The sequence below is a fragment of the Echiichthys vipera genome, assembly GCF_963691815.1.
Source record: "Echiichthys vipera genome assembly, chromosome: 21".
Lineage (NCBI taxonomy): Eukaryota > Metazoa > Chordata > Actinopteri > Perciformes > Trachinidae > Echiichthys > Echiichthys vipera.
Genome location: NC_139846.1, coordinates 8,766,238 through 8,784,469, shown reverse-complemented (window position 1 = coordinate 8,784,469; position 18,232 = coordinate 8,766,238). Strand labels below are relative to the sequence as shown.

At 40.7% G+C, this 18,232-nt stretch overlaps 1 protein-coding gene across 1 annotated transcript in view; it reads right to left on the bottom strand.

Annotated features, from left to right (window-relative positions):
* Positions 1 to 18,232, bottom strand: part of LOC310963475 (cadherin-7-like) — a gene marked incomplete at both ends in the record, with an annotated part of 97,448 nt that overhangs the window by 10,923 nt on the left and 68,293 nt on the right. Inside the window, 2 exons of the mRNA XM_083936327.1 lie at positions 5,708 to 5,825; positions 16,847 to 16,968. Coding sequence (XP_083792453.1) covers positions 5,708 to 5,825; positions 16,847 to 16,968 — 240 coding nt within the window. The remainder of the gene's footprint in view (positions 1 to 5,707; positions 5,826 to 16,846; positions 16,969 to 18,232) is intronic.

Sequence of the window (18,232 nt, the reverse complement as noted above, 5' to 3'; positions counted from 1 at the left end):
CAGAAGTCAGAGTCCTTTTCAGGCGGGGGTTTGGGGGAAAATTTTGAAATGGGCTGATGAACATGCAATTGTGACGTAGTTTGAGAAGGAAGGAAAGACCAATGGTCATGTGTCACTCCCATCGGTGCAGGCCTACTGAGGAGGTCAAACACAGTCAAGCGCCGACCCGATGTCAAGTGGACCGGGTTGAATCCTCTGCAGGTCTCCTGAAACTGTGCAAACTAGAAGATATCACTGCTTTAATTCACCACTTTAAAACAAATTATTAGATTCTTAGTCATGCCGTTGTCGGAAAATAAATGAAAATCAAGAGATTAACCTGGTGCGCCAACAGCCTGTTTCCCATACTTGTCTCCCTGGTGTAGTAAAACATATCTCAGAGTATCTCCTTTTTATACAGTCTATGAGTATCTCTGTGAAAAACATAATCCTGTTTTCATCATCTGCAGTCACTACGGCAACCCCAGAGCCCCTCAGCTGAAAGTCTTCAGTTAACAGGGTCACTAATATTCAAGACTCCTGCACTAACGTTAGTTTCTCTGAAATTGATCACCTTGTTGAAAGTGTTGCAGGCTCTCTAAGAACAACACTTGACTCTGTTGCTCCTTTAAAAAAGAAGATAATAAAACAGAGGAAGTTAGCTCCGTGGTATAACTCACAAACCCGTGAATTAAAACAAATATCGCGAAAGTTGGAAAGTAAATGGCGCTCCACTAAACTGGAGGAATCTCACTTAGTTTGGCAAGAAAGTCTTAAAACCTATAGGAAGGACCTCCGTAATGCCAGAGCAGCATATTACTCATCTTTAATAGAGGAGAATAAGAACAATCCTAGATTTCTTTTCAGCACTGTAGCCAGGCTGACAGAGAGCCACAGCTCTATTGAGCCATGTATTCCTATAACCCTCAGCAGTAACGACTTCATGACCTTCTTTAATGACAAAATTATAACTATAAGGGACAAAATCAACTCGCTTGGCACCAATCTTTCATCGAACCCAGGAACCTTACAAACTGTACGACCTGATATATTCTTGGACTGCTTTTCTACAGTCGACCTTAACAAATTAACCTCTACTATTTCAGCATCAAAACCTTCTACTTGTCTTCTAGACTCTATTCCAACTAGGTTACTTAAAGAAGTGTTACCTTTAATTAGCACTCCTGTATTAGATATGATTAACATGTCTTTATCAGCAGGTTATGTACCAATGTCTTTTAAAGTAGCTGTAATTAAACCTCTTCTTAAAAAGCCCAGTCTTGATCCTGAGGTACTAGCCAACTATAGACCTATATCTAACCTTCCTTTTCTCTCCAAGATCCTCGAGAAATTAGTTGCCAATCAGTTGTGTGACTTTTTACATAATAATGAGTTATTTGAGGATTTCCAGTCAGGATTTAGAGCAAATCATAGCACTGAGACAGCACTGGTGAAAATTACTAACGACCTTCTAATAGCTTCAGACAAAGGACTTGTCTCTGTACTTGTCTTACTAGATCTTAGTGCTGCCTTCGACACTATTGACCATCACATCCTGCTACACAGACTAGAGCATCTGATCGGCATTAAAGGAACCGCACTGAGCTGGTTTAAGTCATATTTATCAGATAGATCTCAGTTTGTACATGTTAATGACAAATCCTCCATGCACACTAAAGTTAGTCACGGAGTCCCACAGGGTTCTGTCCTTGGACCGATTCTTTTCACCTTATATATGCTTCCCTTAGGAAATATTATAAGGAAGCACTCCATTAACTTTCATTGTTATGCTGATGATACACAGTTATATTTGTCGATCAAACCAGAAGAAACCCATCAGTTAGATAAACTTCAAATGTGCATTAAGGAAATAAAAAGCTGGATGACCTGCAATTTTCTGATGTTAAACTCAGACAAAACTGAAATTATTGTACTTGGCCCCAAAGGCCTCCGAAATTCAATAGCTAAAGACATTGTTACTCTGGATGATGTTGTGTTGTCCTCCAGCACCACAGTAAGGAATCTGGGTGTTATTTTTGATCAGGATATGTCCTTCGATTCTCACATAAAACTAACAACAAGGACTGCATATTTTCACCTGCGTAATATTGCAAAAATTAGGAACATTGTGTCTCAGAAAGATGCAGAGAAACTTGTTCATGCATTTGTTACTTCTAGGCTGGACTATTGCAATTCCTTATTATCAGGCTGCTCCAATAAGTCTGTTAAGAGTCTCCAGTTGGTCCAAAATGCTGCAGCTCGTGTACTAACTAAAACAAATAGAAGAGAACATATTTCTCCTGTATTAGCTTCTCTGCACTGGCTACCTGTAAAATCTAGAATAGAATTTAAAATCCTTCTCCTTACGTACAAAGCTCTTATTGGTCAGGCTCCGTCGTATCTTAAAGAGCTCATAGTACCGTATCACCCAACTAGATCTCTGCGCTCTGAGAATGCAGGGCTACTCGTCGTTCCTAGAGTCTCCAAAAGTAGAATGGGAGGCAGAGCCTTCAGCTACCAAGCTCCTCTCCTGTGGAACAAACTCCCAAATGTTATTCGGGAGGCAGACACTGTCCCCATATTTAAGAGTAAACTTAAAACTTTCCTTTTTGATAAAGCTTACAGCTAGGGCTTACGATGAGACTTTATTCTGCTTAATTATGCTGCTATAGGCCTAGTCTGCCGGGGGATAATACTTTTCCTGATACTCTGAGCTTCTCTCCTCTCTGTCTGAATCATTCATGTCCCATCAATGCATGTTACTGATTCAGCTTCTTCCCCGGAGCTGTTTGTGCTTTGTCGTCTCGCAGGTCTCTGCTGATCGTGGTGGTGCCTGCTGCCGTGGTCCTACATGACGCTTCCTGCTGCTATTGTCACTGTTACTCATATATACTATCACTAGTTTAATAAACTATAAAATTTGTAGCTGTATCGTAGCTGCTATTGCCACTACTCATCATTGATCATGTTTGCCACCATAATTATTATCATTTTCATATTCTGTCACCTTAGCTGTGCTTGTTTCTACTATTCTGTTGTATTAACTGCCTTAATATATACGTTATATTCACATTACTATAAATATTATAGTTACTGTTAGGCTTTGCTTGCATCTCTGGAAGTGTGTCTGTCTCTCTCTGTCCATCTGTGTGTCTTTTCTCTCTTTCTCTCTCCTTTTCTTCCTCCCCAACCGGTCAAGACAGATGGCCGTCCTCCACAGAGCTGGGTCTGTCTGACGTTCCTGCCTGTTATAGGGAAGGTTTTCGTTGCCACTGTACTCTACAGAGGAATTGTTGGGTCTATGTAAATCATAAATAAGTCATTGAGTGTGGTCTTTACCTACTCTGTAAAGTGTCCTGAGATAACTTTTGTTATGATTTGACACTATAAATAAAATTGAATTGAAATTGAATTGAACTAGTTAAACCGAAACACCGGCAAGTCATTCTGCTTTAAGTTAGATTTTTTTCTGCTTTAAGTTTGATTTTGAAGTTATCTAACAATGTTGCATGTCTGCTGTACGGGGATATTTCATCTTAATTTTTTTATTAGACGGCACAGGGATCCAGGGGTATAGCCCCGAATGCCCAAGTCTAATGACACGCTTGCTCATCAATGAACGGCATGGAGTACACGCTACATGGAGGTATGCTGGCTAACTTACTCATAGTTGGCAATTGCTAACGTAATTTAGCATACAGCTAACTTGAGGCGTGTGCCTGTGATAATGTAACATGCGCAAGCAGTAAGGGGGGATCTGTGGCGTGTGCACGAACTGTGCCTGAGAGTCAGCTCTGCGCTTAGTGGACAGGATGACTCGGGCGCTGCGGATTTTTGCAAAAAAACCCAACAGGTTCTGCGTGCATGTAGGCGCTTTTTAAAAAATCTTAAACCGGATGTTTACGTTGTTCTATCAGAGCATATTGTTGGCTTCAGTGAATATGATCAAAAAATGTTGCCGACTGCACGTTTAAGTAAAAGTAGGAAATGCTTTGCATTCAAAAAAAAATTTTTTTTTATGGCCTTTCCATGCATTTTATTGAGAGACAGATGGAGGTTGACAGTAAATGAGAGAGAGAGAGAGGGGGCGACATTCAAGAAAGGGCCGCAGGTCAGAGTCGAACTCGAGCTGCTGCTGCAAGGAAATGTAAAAATTACAAGTAGTTGTTTTACAAGAAATCAATCCTATCTATGTAACTCTTGGCAAAAAGAGCAAACGGTTGAACTATTATTACTAAGGTTTCCATTTGGTAATGCTGTAGAAAGAACTTATTGACATTTATTAATGTTATAATTAAATAATAAAAAAAAACATAATGAAACATAATATAAGCATACACATACTCAACGTATTGAAACCAAGAAGTGTCTTCCAGTCAGATTGCTCTTTATCTGCTTAGAGGTTCCCGTTAAACATCCAGTTCATCATTTAACACATGTCTGCACTCACATGGATTGCTGTGGCACAACTTGGCTGCTGCCGCTACCTCTGAAATGTGACATGGCAGCCTTCGCCGAGCTCAAACAAAATACTCATGGAGGCCATTTACCCTAGAGAGCACATCAGCTCTGCACATGCTTTTAAAACAGCAGGGATTCTTGATGGAATCAGGCACAATTATATGCTATATGCAAAATGTTCCTATATGAGAATCTAATTGTCTTCAACTGCCCACTGCTCTGTGTGTAGGTGGCAAATCATTATGGTACAAAGGCAGTTTTCAGCCTTTGTGTTAAAGTTAAAGTCCTCCTGTGTTCAAGTGCATCAAGACCTCTCTGTGGTGGATTGTGGAACAAATCTCAGCTGGTCTCCCGTTGCAGCAGGAAGTTTGTCTTTGCATTCTGTTTTGATGAACAATTACAAAAAAAGGGTTGTGAGGGCATTGTCATGGCAGAATTATGGTGGTCATTTGGCACAGCTAGGCACGCCGGGAGACACCAGTAACTTTGTACTTCTTCTCCTGAGTCAGACTGCAGAGTAGATTGTGTCCAGATGCAGGGCAGATATACAGAGCCAGAGTGAGCAATGGCCAAAGTCTCAATTGCATCGCTGCCAGGCTCAATTCAAAGGAAGTAAGCAGCAAATAGACCGTTTCTAACTTGACCAACACCCTTTACACACTTCAAAGGCCACTGGTCATTTTCTAATGGGAGTTTTTGGATTTATCGGCCGTATGCAACAGAGCTGACATGTGGAGATCTGACAAGGACTTAGACATTTAGAAGAAATCCCGATGAGTGTCTGTATTGCTGCAGCGATGCTGTAATGTAAGAGTTTAAAAGGCCACATAGAACACAATTTAATACCTTTGAAAGTATAATGGAAAACCAGTAGGGCCCCTATTATTTATCATCACATCACATTTTTTTCAGCATTCCCCAGCAGTTTACACCAATAATCTTCATGTTGTAATCCCTCCTCCTGTTCATGATGCCCATTAAAAGATCCCATCCTAATAAGTTTTCAGTATAAGTGATGGGGGACAAAATCCTCAGTCTTTGTTTTGTGCAAAAAATGTCCACTAAAAAGATTACAATTTTGGAATTCTGGTTTGTCTGGCTCAGACTGCTGAAGCTTCACATGATGCTAGCTTCAGATAAATCAGCTACAGACATTAGTTGCCACAGCCGGCAAGGGAAAATATCTTCAATGTCTTTGCAGATTCCCTAGACTTGGATCGAAATATAACACCAGGTAATGTTGAGGAATAATAGACGGTTGTCGCACCTTTGTTATCTCGCAGGGTGAAGTTGAGGTTGCCTGCCACAGATGCAGCCAGGGCGAAATAAAAGCGGTGACCGCTCAGAGGTTCGTCCTTATCCACTGCACTGATGGTCTGGATCACCTGAGGACGACAACATGACATTTAAGATTAGTTAGCCTGGTGATCTTTATTCAATCTCCCTGGCTGATTAGGTGTTAACTGAAGCTGTAAATTGTTTAATGTGGGCATGCAGTAAGAACTATGGAATCAGTTTAAGGAAAGAATTGTATATGCATTCACTCTGTTATAGATTTATGTACATGGCGGTATAAATCTTTCTTAAAAGGGCGAGCAACGGCGTGGGGGAGAAAATCAAGTTGATTCTGATTGATGGAAATGATTTGTTTTATAATGTTTGGCTGTGCTTTGTGTCATTCATCTCTTCAAGTACAGTAAGTGCTTATTTGGCAAGAGCTTGGCAACCTCTTAGGGATGAAGTGTTTTCTTTTGGGAAGTGATTTCTTCCAGAGCAAATCATCACATGAGCAAAGAAGTCCTGAGGATGGTTTAAGCCAGTCTTCTAGTGTAAAGGATAATTTCCTAAAATATCACATGCTGGTATGGAAGTGTTCAGGGGACAGGAGCAAAAGAAAGCTCACAAAAAAGTTAACACTGCCGTAAAAATGATATGGAAGCCCCAGAGAGAGCTGGTGGAGATACCATACACCACACAAACCGAGAGGAAAGCAACATTAATAGTTCAGGAATCAGGACTCTTCCCATCCGCTGTTTAATAAATTTGCAAAAAGTCCATCCTGTGCTCTTAATTAACATATTATTAGATATAAGTGACTGTACTTTCAACTCGACTGTTATGCCCACTAATTCCTTATTTATTATCGCCAGTGAAACATTGAAACCAAAGGGTCAGACATCTCTTAAAGAGACTCAGAAAAAGCAAGCACTGGAGCGACATTATGAAAACAAAAACAATCATGGTCCCATCTGTCGTTTCAATTTTAGAGAAATAAAAGGCATTTCCTAATTACACATATCTTTTTTTGGCCAAGATCCATTTGGAAAGCAAACACAAGAAAGCATTTTACATTTTATATTTAACATGAAACCTTTTTTTAAAGACTGGTTCGAATTCTGGCTGGGGCCCTTCTGTGTGGGTTTTCACCAATTTCTCCAGGTTCTCCGGCTTTCTCCCAGGTTCATTGATGACTCTGAATTGCCGGTAGGTGTGAATGTGAGTGTGAATGGTTGTCTGTCTCTGTTTGTCTCCATGTATCCTGTGATAGACTGGCGTCCTGTCCAGGGTGTACCCCGCCTCACGCCCGATGTCAGCTGGGATTGGCTCTAGCTCCCGCAACCCCAATAGGGACAAGCAGTTGAAGATGAATTAATTCATTAATGTAATAGTTGAATATATAAAAGCAACCGTGATGGAGCCTCTTTTTGGGCTTTCGATGAGCGATTGTCTGATTGTTTACTTGTAAATTTGTCCTGTACGCTTCAATAATATAACAGCATACACATATTTTCTATGTAAAGATACAGTAGAGTCTCTATATTCTTTTTTGTATTTCAAAGCTCCTTTAATGTGCATAATTTGGCTTTACCGAATCGTTATTACTAGTGTTATCAGTGTCATTCTGGATTTACATCAGAAGTGAATTCAAAATGAATAACAACAACACATAAACAATTAAATAACTAATTTATCATACTGATGAATGTTTATGATCAGAAAACATAACGGCAAATTGTTAGGCTTTGTACAGAAATGTTAGCAATGCAACTGTCACCATAAATGGACATTTCTACCAACCAACAGAGCAGGTTTTGGACAATTATAACAAAGTCATTAGACTTTTCATGAGTCTGCCGCTATATCTTCCTGGAAGAAAGTCACCTGAAAAGGTCTGATTCTGAAAACTGGTAGGACTATTACTGTTTTTTCCATTCATTTTAACATGCTTCAACCAAGTGCTTTCAATTAGGTTCCTTTCAGCACAATATCACAGCTCAAAATGTGCTTGACCGTTAAAGGGTTAATGGAAACAAAGGGTAGAACATTCTTGTTATTATTTAAAGCACAGTCACACGCACCTGGCTGCATTAATCTAACAATACATTTCAATATCTGGTCAGTCCTCTAATGGTTTATTAAATGTTAATAAATGCCTGTGCTATGCAGTCAGGCATTCATTATTACAAGTATGAAAATTACTCATAATAAGAACGGCTCTTGCTCGAGGCGATGCAAGACATGCATTCATATCTGTGAGTAAAACCAGTGAACGTTGTTTGTTTCGGCCCATTTTATTTTGCCTCTGAACCCGAGATTGAACAGAATCTTCATCCCTTTTATTATATAGCAGTGTTGACAACTATAAATAATTCAGGAAATCAAATTGCCAAATAAACCAATTTATTTACACCCACCAGCATGTGCTGTAATGTTTTTTTATCCAAACAAATGTGGTATCTGAGAGTAAAGTTAAAAAAAGAGAAGAGAAAGAGAGAGAAAAAAAAAAATTTCTTCTGTGCAGCAGCCCTTAGCTGCAGTAAGAAAGGGAAAAAAGGACAAATATCCCTGGGTACATGCTGTACAGGAGGAGCATATCAGACACAAACATGCCATATGGACGACAAATGATAGCTACCACGACGGCCATCAAAGTGGGAGTTACTGCAGCAGTGTCCTTATAAATTTAGATCAAGCTTCTGAATCCTTTGTAGGCAATCTAGAAACTCAACCCTGTGACAACTCACACCCGTGGACGGGATCCAAGAGATTCTTAAAAGCAATTCACACTAAATTATCACATCTCCCCAGCCCCAAACAGCTCTGCATCAAACATCACGACAAAAGCAAAATTATAAAAAATAAAAAGGGGCGAGAAAGAAGAAAAAATAAGTCAATGATCCATCAGTGTTGAAACACGGATTATCAGTTGTCGGCTGTGATTAAATGCTGCTGGTTACAAGCTGTCAGGTATTAGGGGTTGGTGTAGGTGTTAAAGGACATCCTGCCAATTATTAAAACTGGCAGGCGGGGGGTAAATTCATGAATATTTTACTCTGTTTCTTAACTAAATTAAAGTAGTTGCTCTTTCATCAGCAAAGAAATCGCAAAGTACAGTATGTTTTTTTTTTCTGTTTACTATTTGATACTGCAGTGCAAGGGAAATGTATATGGGGAGCAGAAATGCAAAGAGGTTATCTGCTCTAGTTCAAGAACATTTGGGATATCTGTATATATACAGACAGAAGTGATGTGTGTCCTAAACATGCAGTGTGTGCCTGCTCGGCTGCATATCATGAAAGCTGCCATTGATTGGGGTATCAAAATAACTCAAATGCCTCTGACTCTGTTATGCAAATTTCACATCAGATAGAAACCTTTCTTTGTGGTCCTTACACTGACGATGAATCCTATATACAATTTGAACCCTTTGATGTCCTTTGAATATTGCAGACGGTTTTGGAGCTTATCTCTATGAAGGTTTCCATTCCCCCTCTGCTGAGGGAAAGGAGTGTAAATCATCCTTAAATCAAACACTTTGTAATGTATAATGCCTTTCATTAGTGTGGCTCTGATGCAAGGCGTTCCTGAGAACCTTTGGTGGGGAATTCTCTAATGGGTTGAGTAGCAGACAGGAGGAGAGAGGCATGGATGTAGACATAAATTCTCACTGAAAGACACTAACGGCAGCGGCAGACTGGTGCCTGTCACAAAGCAAGACTGAGGAGGCCAATGAATCACAGAATTAAAGGTTTTTTGAGTTTACACATGGCTGCACGTCAGATCAAAACGGATATAAGAGGACATAGGTGTCTCTGTCACTTTGGAGGAGGAGGGGGAGGAGGAGGAGGATGTGCCGACAATAGAGGAACACACATTTCAATAGACATTCATTCGTTCTGAAAAAATGTCAACTTGCAAAGACTGGCTTTAAATGTTCAACTTTATTTGAAAAAATAAGGATTTCTGCTGGGTGTTGAAAACTCTTAGATACTCAGGACAGACAAAAAAGAACAACATGTTTTAGGGTCCTACAACAGCAATTCCAAGCATATTTGACCGGTTAGCTTTAGCTTGATAGTATTTTTTATATACAATGATAAAAAAAGTGATGTAGTAAGTGAGCGTAACCTACGGAGCACAACATTTTACGGATGAAAAATCAACTTGTCGGAGTACAAACGTAATATATGACCTCAAACCTACTTTGGCGCTTCTGCATGTTTACACCGATACTGATATATTTGCATTAAGCTTATATTAACCAGGCTGATTTATCGTTCTACCTCATCACAGTATACCTCATCAATATCTCTTCATTTACCAGTCACATTTGAGCCCGATTTGGTTTTAATGAAGTTAAACAGTTTGTGCGGAAAGCAGAAGTGGAGGAACGCATTGGCTATCATCTGACGATGATCTAACTTTTCATTAGCTTTTTGTTATTATGTATCTGCATTCATATGCAGGTTTCTGTTTATAGTTTCTCAACTCCAACTTTATTTTTACAACTCAAATGGCTAGATCAGACCGTAAACAATGACTACTGCTCGGATGAGATAGTCTTGGCCAGGATATCCGTTGGCTATATCGTAAAACCTGAAATATTAGCCGTCACCCTAATTTCCATCAGGTAAATACCTGATGAGCTCTGATTGGCTTAAACATTGTGATGTAGTGATGTCATCAGGGCTATTTCAGCTTGGGAGTGAGACTTAACTTTTTTGGCTGGACCACAGCAAAGTGGTCCAGATGGAAACCCAAGATTTACGTCGCACAAGATGGTTAAAGTTAGGCATTGACCTCCAACAGTTAAGGTTGAATTTGCATTCCTATAGGAGGTGGGCGTATGTTATCATGGACAACACCTCTGGCCCCTGCATGAGCTGAGACTGAGACTCAGACTGTGTAAGAAGGAGTGCTACCGCAGGCTCTTCGATTCCACAGCAGTCACACTTTTTAACACGAGCAAAACAAAATGTAACACCGTTGTTGTTTTGTCTCACCATCACCAACCATTTAAAACACAAGAGACTATCCTGCAATTTCCTGCTTGTATCCTGTGAATTATTTACACTTTTTTTTTCTAGTACAATGCTACACCCTATGCCTATATTAAAATGATGGATGTAATTATCCATTACGGACATATAAGTACAAGTGAAAGGTGTGTAAAGTGGTAATTTTATTTGTATTTTTGTTTTGTTTTGTTTTATATTGTTTTATTTGTCACCCAATCACTTTTTCACATTGAATAAAGTTCAAAGGTGATGACAGTTTGATGCACATGTTATAGGAGCAGTGTGTCAGCGTACAGTAGTGTGTGTGGTCGAGCGAGAGAGAGAGAGAGTGGATGTGCTGAGGATAGGTGTTGGTGATCGGAGCACAGGAGGAAGAAGCAGTAAAGTTGTCAAGTGGTAGTTAATGTGTAGGTTTCAGTTTCAGCGTGTTGCTGCAGCTCACGAAAGTGAGCATCAACCCTGGAGGCAAAACAACGACCCCCCAGTGCTTCCCGACCACGGTTTGGAAGCTGAAGCAGGAATGTTATCTTGCTCTGTTTTCCAAAGGACCAACATTCGAGGCTGTGGGCATTTTTATAATTGCTGTGGAATTTGTTTGTTTTCTTTTTAATTAAAAAAAAAAATAATAATAGTGGTGGAGAATGAGAAACCAATATTATTATTATTATTATTATTATTATTATTATTATTAGAAAAGGAATATATGTTTTTTCACATTTTAAAAAAACTCTTAAGTAATGGTATGAAACTTCAGATTGTTCAGATTGATATCGAGTCCCAGATGGGAGCTTCAGCTATAATTAAAAAATACTTATGTGTTTAATCCAAAGCCAAAAACTGAGTCTGTATTTTTTCATTGAAGACTTCAGTCTAGTAATTGGGACGAACATTGCGCCAGACATCGTTCCACCTGGATGATTGAGCTGAACCTTCACAGACCAAATGCGGACAGTTCCCACAGTACTTCCCCCAGTGACATCCTGCCAACAACAAAAAAACAACTTGTGTGTTCTCACCGATGTACAGTTCAAGCAATCAGGACGTGATTGTCCCAAACAAGTGAAGTATGTAAGGCAAGAACAATGACCAGAATGTATTGCACCTATGACACAAAGCATCTGTGCGGGGCGTCTGTGTGATCCTCACTGAGGAGACAGTTAAAACGTGGCCTCTATAATGAGGAAAGAAATGTCAGCTTGTGTAGCATGGCTAGACTGAGAGGCTTTGGTGTGTGAGAAATCCGAGAGATAACGAGCTTGAATAACACTTTCTCCTCTTTGACACCAGCAGAGCAAACACTGCGCTGCGTTTTAAAAATCTACTCCTTTACGTCTGTAAAATCTAGACTTTAGGTTCTAAGTGTTATATTGTCTTATAAGTGTAATTTTCAGACAGTCAACTGGATGAGTCATACGATGAGATCAAGCCAGCCACTTGAAAAGTTGAGCTAAGAGTATAAATAAGCATTGAATCAAATACGTGCAAGTGAGTTGCCATGGTGACAAGACAGCTGTCAACCCTGGTGTGTGTTGATAAATGAAGGAAGAGGTGGTCATACGCTTTTCACACCCTTTCTATGACATCGACGCCCCAAACACTACCCACATGACACCCGCAACCTTGCGCGACGACAGATCAACAGCCGCCGCTCACACATCCCACACTTCTGTCATCACACACACACACACACACACACACACACACCAACACACACACACACACACACACACACACACACACACACACACACACACACACACACACACACACACACACACACACACACACACACACACACACACACTTACTTTACAATGGTAATCACAATGTCCCGTTCAACAAATGACCTCTTTCGATCTCTTTCCATTCTTTATACGTCGGCTCCAGTTGATTACCAGAATCATCTGCTGAGATTTGTTTTAACACATTTGTTGGCATGATCCTGACAAGCTGAAACTGGTGGGGCTAAAGTGATCTCCTGGTGAGATCTGATATTAAATTTTCTCCATCTACTCGTCTTTTTATAGAACAGAGAGTATACAGCCACTCAGTAATGTCTTTCACTTCACTTTGTGCCTTGACATATCTGTTTTTATCTTCCACCTTGATGCAACACTTACAGTAAACTGATAATTTGGATGAAGGCTGGGGTGTGAAGATATTTCTTGTTGTTTGTGTGATGGATGTTGACAGTAGAGGCAGTAGTTAAGAAGTGGCAAGTGAAGTTGTTGAAGGAGTTTTCATAATATTTCCTGTCTGTGTCGACATCGGTGTAAATATATGTATATGAATGGATAGAGAAGGGTGTTAATGTGTGCCAGGGATACATAAAGCATATTAATGGCACATTCTGAGCCCTAGCATTGTATAGAAAAATTAAATATTAATGGCTATTTTTAATTCCTATAATTTAGTTTATTTCTGGGGGACAATCATGCTTAGGGACTTTAGCTCCCATAATGCTTTGAGAAATGCAAACAGGAAACACACTGTTACCAAAGAGTCTGTGGATAGTTTGGGGATACAATTACACATTGTAGCCCCAAACTATCCTCTCTGTTTTTTCTCTCTCCCTAACACACACATGCGCTACTGTCCGTCTCTCTCTGTTCTTCTCTTTCTGTTCTTCTCTCTGCGGAGAATTGTGCTACTATAATGTATAAAGTTGGCTGTTGTGGGTCAGGTTCAAGTGGTTGATTGACGGTGAGGATCGGCCCACTCATACAAGACAACATCACCTATTTTTCTTCCAGAATGCCGGCTGCCCTGTGAAATCATACAATGGGTGGCATTCTGCCACCTCTGCTCGGTCCAGTGTGAATGAATTAAGCTGGTGTTGTGGTATTCATTTATTACGTTGCTGCTCCAGAATCTCTCTGTGGAAGGGGCTTTTGCCTGAAGTCTCTCCCTCCACACCCCACCTCCAATTCAATTCTCTCGCAGTTTTAAAACCCCTGCTCTTGACTACCCAACATTCATGAATCTCTGGAGGATGCTGAGCCTCCTCTGGGATGCTGCAGGAGTAGAGGGAGGGGCAGGGGAGCAGATTGGGGGCAGCAGAATGCCAAGTCCACTCATGTATGTAATGGTTACACTGAAGTGATTGTACACTGTGACCCCCCCCTCCATCACCACTGCCCCTGCCCCCTCCACCCCATCATAATATCAATTAATATTATGGCAGAAGACAGACGCACCGATGATCCGTAACAAGTGGCATCTCTGGAGAGAGCCACTGCCACGAGACGGCCTTAATTAGGCCTGAAAAATGGCAGGTTATTCCATCCCTGTACTCCCTGTTAATATGTGCTACAGAGCCACAGCGTCAACCCCTGCCCCAACTGGCAAATGTTATTATTTCATCTTTGTCGCAGCTGTGAATAAGCCAATGGGCGTGACAGACAGTGGGCGGCCTAAGATTTCTAACAAAGCTTTACAGGGAGGCAGACACAGATAGTACAGCCAACTGTTCACTGCTACGGCCGGACATAAAGTACACAACGGGAGCATTTTAATTAATTAGGAATCAGGGAGATGGTGGAGCGCATATCTGACAGGCTACGAGACCAGCAGTCTGTCGGCTAACAGACGGTCGACACCTAGTTGTAATTCAAACTGGGTTTCGCATTCAAATGTCAACCTTTCTCCTCCCCTTTGCTCCGTATGTATTTTAGGGCATACATTTCATCATGAAATCTCCATTTTGTCTGCAATCATTATTCAGTCTGAAGGTGAAATCCCACTGGTGCACTTGAGTGTTGCCTAAAGAGAAGGCTGTATTTGTATGGGATTTGACAGAAATAGGTTTTGTGAAAAATACAAATGTTGGGGTCGTTTACACTAAGGAGATGATGGAGCACATTTCACAAGTGAAACACTAACTCATGTGTTTATCATGTGGATTTTCACATTTGCATTATATCTGCATGGGATTTTACAATATTCCACGAGTGATGTATGTGATTTTTGGTCTTTACTGGGTTAAGAGGAAAAAATAAAAAATAAAGACATGGTTTTGTCATTAACTGCATCACCTTCTTTCAGTCCAAATTTAGGTGAAATTTAAGAAATCACATCAACAACTTCACATATAATATTGGATGTAAAACACATTTCACATGTCATGATTCACATAAAAAATGTAATTGTAACTTTATTATGTGAAACACATAAGAAAGACCTGGGTTTCATGTCATTTTCAGGATGTTTTTAAAACAGGAATTTCACTTGGGTTTGTGTACTTTTTCCCTCCACCATGAAATAAAAGCAACCATGTGTGTGTGTGAGAGAGAGATAGCATTTTGTAGCCAACCTAGTGCTTGTTTTTATTTTACAATGAACTTAAACAGATCTGCATTTCTGTTTAAAATCCTTTTATGATGGAACAACTAAATAACTAACTGCGTGCAACATCACTCATGCGTGCAACATTTCTGTTTGGTTGAATATAAAAACATTTCCACACCAAACAAACTAGCTCGTAGTGACAGCAGCTCATTTTCTGACTGCACCACTTTATGACTGTATGGACAGAATTTGAATGCAGCACGTCTTCTCGCCGGGTGGATACAAACAGAGGCCTCCGTCACCAACTGCTCCTCGCTTTACAGCAGAGTAGCTCCTAGCTACACCTAGGGGAGACCTCACAGCTCAGCTATCACTGGCATTGAGTAAGCAATCTGTCTGCTTCAGCTGAGTAATTACAGATCTGCTCTACCTTTTCCTGCTGATGATGCTGTCATGGGCCATGACTGTTGCTATATCCTGGGGCCCAGTTTGATTGTTGGGGAATTACTTTGTTTCAGTATTGTCATAAGCTCTGTGCCGTAATTTATCAGGCGCTAGTGGGGGAAAATGTACAAATTATTTATTGAATTTGAAAGTCAAGGTATATTGACGGGTGATAAATTGCTGTTAGGGTTGTTTTTATATTGCTGAGCAACAACACTCATCTTATGATAAGTGGCAGCATCATTAACCAAAGATAGACATTCAGCTGTGGTAGAAAAGCATTATTCAATAATGATGACAACTAATGTAGTGGCAATGTATATTCCTGCAAGTAATCTGTACCCAAAGGGTAGAATATGATTAATTAAATTTAGATTTTACATCTCAAAATACCTCAAGGTAAGTTGTTCATTTAGTTTGAATGTAATTTTAAGTCTGAACAAAATAAAAACAAAAAAGACAAACAGAAAAATACTCAGCACCAGCAACACCCACAGAGAGCTTCACCTGAAAGGCGATAATGTGGTCAAGCATCATGCACACATGAAAAAAAGCACACACATGAAATATAGTCTCTCATTTTTTGCAAATGAAGTCATTTGATATTTTTGTTCACCCTCCTGTGAGCACGCTGCCAAACAACTACGGAATATGAATGCAAATAGCTTATTTAAAAAGGGCCTAATAGCCATTTTCCAATACAATGCATCATTCTGATCAATTGTACTTATTCAGGTCTACACGCCTCCTCCCTTCGTCTCTGATTGTATTTTCCAAATGCCAAGAGCAGACGAATCGCCACCACAGACACACGAGTCATTTAGCAACAATGAGGCCAAAAGTTAAACATAGGAAAAATGCAATCCGTGGCTTTTCACTCTTTCTTCTCCTGGATCATCAAACCTTCAAGCCTTCAACTCTCTCTGGGTCTCTTTTCAGCCCTGCTGCCCTCCATGGTGATCGTCTTATTACACAAAGCTTCAAAACAGAAAGTCAAACTTGTGGCAAAGCATCAATCTATCCCTGCATGATGTATCACATTATCATTGTGAATTACGACCACAGGCGGAGTGAAGCAGTGTCGTTCATTTAGTCGGCTTTAACAATACGGCATGAGAATAACATTTCTAATGAACCTAAAATACCTGCTATAAGATGTTTAGGATGTGTCTCATACTAATGATGCTGTCTCCCTGAAATAACCATGAGCTATGAAGTGGGTCTTTGCACAGTGGACTTGTTTTGAGAAACAAGCAAGATTTTTTAATGGCTTTGAGAGTCAGCAGGCTGTCTTTGTGAGACAAACTTCAAGCAAACTTGGAGAGATAAAAAGAGAGGGAAGCTTGACCAACCGCAGAGATGTTTCTGGGTCTTACCTGTCCTGGCATGGCGTTTTCACAGAGGACAGTTTCATAGTCTATGGCAAAGACCGGGGCATTATCATTTATGTCCAGCACTGTGATAAGAGCGATGCCTTTTCCAATTTGGGTTGGGTCCTCTGAAAGAGAAAGAGAGAGAAGTGAGTCCCTGTTCGTGTCAGAGCTTTCGGCAAACTTTCTTTTAAACACTCTGCCTTAACTTTGCTATGGTCCACTTGGCCATTTTATGGAATATTGATCTTTTTCATGTGTTTTAATTAATCACAAAGGAGGAGGGGGGTGCTGCTGTAATGAAATATGCATTGTGCCTCCAGCAGCTGGCATCCTTACCCACTCTGCCGTGGATCAGCCAAAGTGATTACACTCTGTGCCGGCTTGTTGTCGGGGGGGAAAGCTACGTGTGCGGACGAGCCATCTTACACTGTGGGCTTCACGCCTCTGTCTGCCTGACACACACTGATGGCTAAATGGCTACGTCTGAGTGCAAGATGATGATTTAGCCTGGCGTTGCCGCCACACTGGCCGGAGATGATGCACTGACATTCGGGCCGGCTGATTTGATGGTGATAAAAAGGACGTGCGGAGCCTCAGGCCACAGGCTTCTTGTCATTGCCGTGGTCCGGCCAGAGCGGAAGAATTGAGTGACTGCAGCTCAAATGCACAACATCCCTCAAACCAAAAAGTCCCTTCCGTCGCATCAGTTAAAAATAAGCTATTTACTAAAAATACTGTCATTAGGCATACAGGACAGTGTATTTTGCAGCCAACCCCTGAACTCAAAGATGTTTTCAGCTGGAAACAGCTCCTGAGTGTCACTATGTGTCAGAAGCCAGTCCCTCATGCATGAGGGACTGTTGTGACATTTCATATGGCTATTATTATATGCTGCCTTCTCTTTGTTGCTATATCAGGCATGCGCTCACACTCGGGAATCAACCGAGTAGTGTGTCTGTGTGCTGTTAGATGTAAATAAAAACACATCTTTGAAGCAAGGAGTGATAAAAAGGTTTTGAAGAAAAATGAATACCCTTTTACACACAGCGTTCAGTGTGAAAATGTGAAAGCACAGGAACTGCCAGGCTGACAGACTAGTTGTCTTTTTTAACTTATACTGATGTGACACAGCTGTCGAGAGCACTCTGCGGAGCGTGTGTCGATGATTGTCCATTGTGTTTGTGTGATGGCAGTGGAATGATACCAAGGCTGGAAAAAAATGCGCTTGCGTCCTTCGAGCCATCGAGAGAGGAACAAAAAGGCAGGCGGCACTTCTTCACATCACATTAACATAGTTCACCCGTGGGTGAAATCGCCCACCCTTAGTCAGCATCTCGTCCCCACAGCTCAGGGACACATAGAGGTCATGACGACCGTCCTGAGCGGAAA